The sequence below is a fragment of the Schistocerca americana genome, chromosome 1, assembly GCF_021461395.2.
Source record: "Schistocerca americana isolate TAMUIC-IGC-003095 chromosome 1, iqSchAmer2.1, whole genome shotgun sequence".
NCBI classification, from domain to species: Eukaryota; Metazoa; Arthropoda; class Insecta; order Orthoptera; family Acrididae; genus Schistocerca; species Schistocerca americana.
In genome coordinates, this window is record NC_060119.1 from 119,916,320 (window position 1) to 119,922,319 (window position 6,000).

Below are 6,000 nucleotides of genomic sequence, written 5' to 3' on the forward strand. Positions count from 1 at the left end.
AATATTCATTCAGGAAATTAAAGACGTCGGCCGTGCGATGTGGCGGGGCACCATCTTGCATAAACCACGACGTGTTCGCAGTGTCGTCTAAGGCAGTTTGTACCGCCACAAATTCACGAAGAATGTCCAGATAGCGTGATGCAGTAATCATTTCGGATCTGAAAAATGGGCCAATGATTCCTTTGGAAGAAATGGGGACCCAGACCAGTACTTTTTGAGGATGCAGGGACGATGGGACTGCAACATGGAGCTTTTCGGTTCCCCATATGCGCCAGTTCTGTTTATTGATGAAGCCGTCCAGGTAAAAATAAGCTTCGTCAGTAAACCAAATGCTGCCCACATGCATATCGCCGTCATCAATCCTGTGCACTATATCGTTAGCGAATGTCTCTCGTGCAGCAATGGTAGCGGCGCTGAGGGGTTGCCACGTTTGAATTTTGTATGGATAGAGGTGTAAACTCTGGCGCATGAGACGATACGTGGACGTTGGCGTCATTTGGACCGCAGCTGCAACACGGCGAACGGAAACCCGAGGCCGCTGTTGGATCACTTGCTGCACTAGCTGCGCGTTGCCCTCTGTGGTTGCCGTACGCGGTCGCCCCACCTTTCCAGCACGTTCATCCGTCACGTTCCCAGTCCGTTGAAATTTTTCAAACAGATCCTTTATTGTATCGCTTTTCGGTCCTTTGGTTACATTAAACCTCCGTTGAAAACGTCGTCTTATTGCAACAACACTGTGTTCTAGGCGGTGGAGTTCCAACACCAGAAAAATCCTCTGTTCTAAGGAATAAACCATGTTGTCTACAGCACACTTGCACGTTGTGAACAGCACACGCTTACAGCAGAAAGACGACGTACAGAATGGCGCACCCACAGACTGCGTTGTCTTCTATATCTTTCACATCACTTGCAGCGCCATCTGTTGTTGAAAATTGTAACTACTGTACTTTCGAAAGTTTGTCCGCCTGAAAATGTACTGTTGTCCCAAGCATATTGCAACAAACGGTGTATTTCTATCGCTGCTCATTTATTTTTTATTGCCATTTCAAATATACCGGTCATTTCTGAAACACCCTGTAAGTACTTACATCACTGAAACTTTTTTTATTTTTCAGTGTAGTTTCTTTGTAGATTAATGCACTTGGTCCAACGACGTTCCAGTACCTTGATCCTATCTCGAAAATGAGTTTCCTCCAGGCCTGCAAAACAGTTGTCAACTCCGGCTATCGATTCTTCCTTTGAAGTGAATCTTCGTCCACCAAGAAAAATTTTCAGTTTTGGGAAGAGATAGAAGTCTGATGGAGCGATATCAGGTTAATAAGGTGGGTGTGGCAACAATTCATATCTTAGTTCGTGTAATTTTGCCATGGCGACGGCATACGTGTGCGGGCGCAGATTGTCGCGATGGGAGATGACTTTCTTCCTTGCTAAACCTGGCCTTTTTTCGCGTATCTTTCGTTGCAATTTTTCCAGGAGGTTAGCATGGTATTCCGGTGGAGGGATAATCTACAAACAGAGTCTCCTTCGCATCCCAGAAAACTTTCCCGCCGATGAAATTGTCTCTGCTTTCTTTGGTGGCGGAGAATCAGCATGTTCCCACTGCTACGAGTGTTGCTTTGTCCCTGGGGTATAGTAGTGCACCCAAGTTTCATCTGTGGTCACAAACCGGCGCAAAAACTCTAGTTCGTTTCTCCTAAAACGGGCCAAACATTGTTCCGATATGTCCATTCTCAAGCGTTTTTGATCCAGCGTCTAGACTCGCGGCACCCACCTTGCAGATAATTTTTCTCATTTCTAATTCTTCAGTTAAAATTTGATATACCGTTTCAGATGACATCTGGCAAGCATGAGAAATTTCACGCACTTTCAATCGGCGATCCTCCATGACCATTTTGTGAACTTTTGCTATGATTTCTGGAGTAGTGACACATCCTGGCCGACCACTGCGCGGGTCATCATCATCTAAGCTCTCGCGACCAAATTTAAATTCATTTGTCCACTTCGCAACAATTGAATATGAAGGAGCAGAGTCCCCCAGTATATTCTGGAAATCGGCATGAATGTCCTTTGTTTTCATACCTTTCTTTACTCACTGCTCGCATTCGGGAGGACGACAGTTCAATCCCGTCTCCGGCCATCCTGATTTAGGTTTTCCGTGATTTCCCTAAATCGCTTCAGGCAAATGCCGGGATGGTTCCTTTGAAAGGGCACGGCCGATTTCCTTCCACATCCTTCCCTCACCCGAGCTTGCGCTCCGTCTCTAATGACCTCGTTGTCGACGGGACGTTAAACACTAATCTCCTCCTCCTCCTACTCACTGCTCGAATCTCGATATTTTCCATCTTCGCAAATCACTACGCGTGAACAACAGCAGAGCCGTAACACCGCCACAGCTCTCTTCCAAGAGCACTGACGTGGCACGCGTTTACAGGCAACAGTCCAATGAATATCACGTGAATAACTCGTTGCGCTAGCGCTGACCTCTCGTGGTGATTCCGAGAACTTTTCAAACCACCCTCGTACATTTAGAATGTAATGGCTGGCTGCCTCGGAATGAGAGCCATGTAATTCAGTCTTTTGTTGATAATTTGGATATACTAAATGGGAGGAATTAAATTTCAGAGGCTGGCCAAAATAGTATTAACAACAACCTGGTATGATGTACAGCCCTCGTTTACAATCAGAACAGTCAGGCTTCTCTCGAGGATCGATGAATATACATGTTGTCCGGCCTAGCGGTATAGAAAAACATTTTTTAAAAATTTTTTTATTTCAGTATCTACAGGGTGATTCAAAAAGAATACCACAACTTTAGGAATTTAAAACTCTGCAACGACAAAAGGCAGAGCTAAGCACTATCTGTCGGCGAATTAAGAGAGCTATAAAGTTTCATTTAGTTGTACATTTGTTCGCTTGAGGCGCTGTTGACTAGGCGTCAGCGTCAGTTGATACTAAGATGGCGACCGCTCAACAGAAAGCTTTTTGCGTTATTGAGTACGGCAGAAGTGAATCGACGACAGTTGTTCAGCGTGCATTTCGACCGAAGTATGGTGTTAATCCTCCTGATAGGCGGTGTATTAAACGTTGGTATAAACAGTTTACAGAGAATGGGTGTTTGTGCAAAGGGAAAAGTTCTGGATGGCCGAGAACTAGTGATGAAAATGTAGCACGCATCCAGCAAGCATTTGTTCGCAGCCCAGGAAAATCGACTCGCAGAGCTAGCAGAGAGCTGCAAATTCCACAATCAACTGTATGGAGAGTCCTACGAAAAAGTTTAGTTATGAAACCTGAACGTCAACTACCCGAGGCGATGGATCGGCCGCCTGGCAGCCCGTGACAGAGCACTTCATCACTGGCCTCCAAGAAGCCCTGATCTAACCCCCTGCGATTTTTTCTTATGGGGGTATGTTAAGGATATGGTGTTTCGGCCACCTCTCCCAGCCACCATTGATGATTTGAAACGAGAAATAACAGCAGCTACCCAAACTGTTACGCCTGATATGCTACAGAGAGTGTGGAACGAGTTGGAGTATCGGGTTGATATTGCTCGTGTGTCTGGAGGGGGCCATATTGAACATCTCTGAACTTGTTTTTGAGTGAAAAAAAAACCTTTTTAAATACTCTTTGTAATGATGTATAACAGAAGGTTATATTATGTTTCTTTCGTTAAATACACATTTTTAAAGTTGTGGTATTCTTTTTGAATCACCCTGTATTATGGTTCATAATTTTATTTTTCCAACATTTTGCACAGAAGCTGAAACATTTCTATGCATGTTGTCACAGTTAAATGTGGGCAACGTTCGTAGCTCGAGAGATTACTCCACTTCTCGCCACATGTTCTTAAGCACTACTTGTCTTATGGTCTCTACCATGGCCTACTCCGTTGCCTCAGATCTACCAGGTCTCAAACCCTTGTCGTTTACACAAAGTTCTTGATAAACCCCACGCACTGAAATCCAGCAGAGTCAGATCGGCAGACCGAAAGGACCAGGCAAAGGGACTCCCCCGTTCCGATCCAAGGCTCAGGAAACTTCTGATGGAGAAATGGGATAACATCCTCATGATAGTGGGGTAGGGCACCTTCCTGCTGGGAAATGACGTCGGGGGGCGTCTGTGGAATTATATAGTTGGTCAACATGTCGAGATAGGTGTGGCCTGTCACTGGCGCACTTGCGCTATGCGTCTCAGCAGCTGTTCATGAAATGATGCGGATCACATCTTGGACAGTGTCTCTATCGATTGTGTATTTGCGCAACAACGTAAGATGTCGAGTTCTTTTGTTGTAAAGATTTGTTTGTGTATGTGTCTAACCCAGACACCCTGTACATGCTGAGTGGTTGTCGATGGTATTTTGTATTATTTCTTGCAAGAAACGGCTTATAGACAGATACTAGACGTGGGTACAATAAGTGGTCCATTGCTGATGGTATCACAAAACAGATAACAACAGATTTAAAACGTTGTAAGTAGAAGGTGCGATAACTTGCAGGGAAGACTGCTTCACATTTTCAAAACTATGTACACTCCTGGAAATGGAAAAAAGAACACATTGACACCGGTGTGTCAGACCCACCATACTTGCTCCGGACACTGCGAGAGGGCTGTACAAGCAATGATCACACGCTCGGCACAGCGGACACACCAGGAACCGCGGTGTTGGCCGTCGAATGGCGCTAGCTGCGCAGCATTTGTGCACCGCCGCCGTCAGTGTCAGCCAGTTTGCCGTGGCATACGGAGCTCCATCGCAGTCTTTAACACTGGTAGCAATCCGCGACAGCGTGGACGTGAACCGTATGTGCAGTTGACGGACTTTGAGCGAGGGCGTATAGTGGGCATGCGGGAGGCCGGGTGGACGTACCGCCGAATTGCTCAACACGTGGGGCGTGAGGTCTCCACAGTACATCGATGTTGTCGCCAGTGGTCGGCGGAAGGTGCACGTGCCCGTCGACCTGGGACCGGACCGCAGCGACGCACGGATGCACGCCAAGACCGTAGGATCCTACGCAGTGCCGTAGGGGACCGCACCGCCACTTCCCAGCAAATTAGGGACACTGTTGCTCCTGGGGTATCGGCGAGGACCATTCGCAACCGTCTCCATGAAGCTGGGCTACGGTCCCGCACACCGTTAGGCCGTCTTCCGCTCACGCCCCAACATCGTGCAGCCCGCCTCCAGTGGTGTCGCGACAGGCGTGAATGGAGGGACGAATGGAGACGTGTCGTCTTCAGCGATGAGAGTCGCTTCTGCCTTGGTGCCAATGATGGTCGTATGCGTGTTTGGCGCCGTGCAGGTGAGCGCCACAATCAGGACTGCATACGACCGAGGCACACAGGGCCAACACCCGGCATCATGGTGTGGGGAGCGATCTCCTACACTGGCCGTACACCACTGGTGATCGTCGAGGGGACACTGAATAGTGCACGGTACATCCAAACCGTCATCGAACCCATCGTTCTACCATTCCTAGACCGGCAAGGGAACTTGCTGTTCCAACAGGACAATGCACGTCCGCATGTATCCCGTGCCACCCAACGTGCTCTAGAAGGTGTAAGTCAACTACCCTGGCCAGCAAGATCTCCGGATCTGTCCCCCATTGAGCATGTTTGGGACTGGATGAAGCGTCGTCTCACGCGGTCTGCACGTACAGCACGAACGCTGGTCCAACTGAGGCGCCAGGTGGAAATGGCATGGCAAGCCGTTCCACAGGACTACATCCAGCATCTCTACGATCGTCTCCATGGGAGAATAGCAGCCTGCATTGCTGCGAAAGGTGGATACACACTGTACTAGTGCCGACATTGTGCATGCTCTGTTGCCTGTGGTTCTCTCAGTGTGATCATGTGATGTATCTGACCCCAGGAATGTGTCAATAAAGTTTTCCCTTCCTGGGACAATGAATTCACGGTGTTCTTATTTCAATTTCCAGGAGTGTATGTGCACACCCTTCTTGTTGCAGGAAGTGTAGCCTAATAGTCGGACACCGCTGACATCTTTACATA

At 47.9% G+C, this 6,000-nt stretch overlaps 1 protein-coding gene across 1 annotated transcript in view; it reads right to left on the minus strand.

The window, feature by feature from the left end:
• Positions 1-2,342, minus strand: part of LOC124605219 — a 174,962-nt gene extending 172,620 nt beyond the window's left edge. The window contains exon 1 of the mRNA XM_047136806.1: positions 2,319-2,342. Within this exon, the coding sequence (XP_046992762.1) occupies positions 2,319-2,342 (24 nt within the window). The remainder of the gene's footprint in view (positions 1-2,318) is intronic.
• Between the last annotated feature and the right edge of the window lie 3,658 nt (positions 2,343-6,000).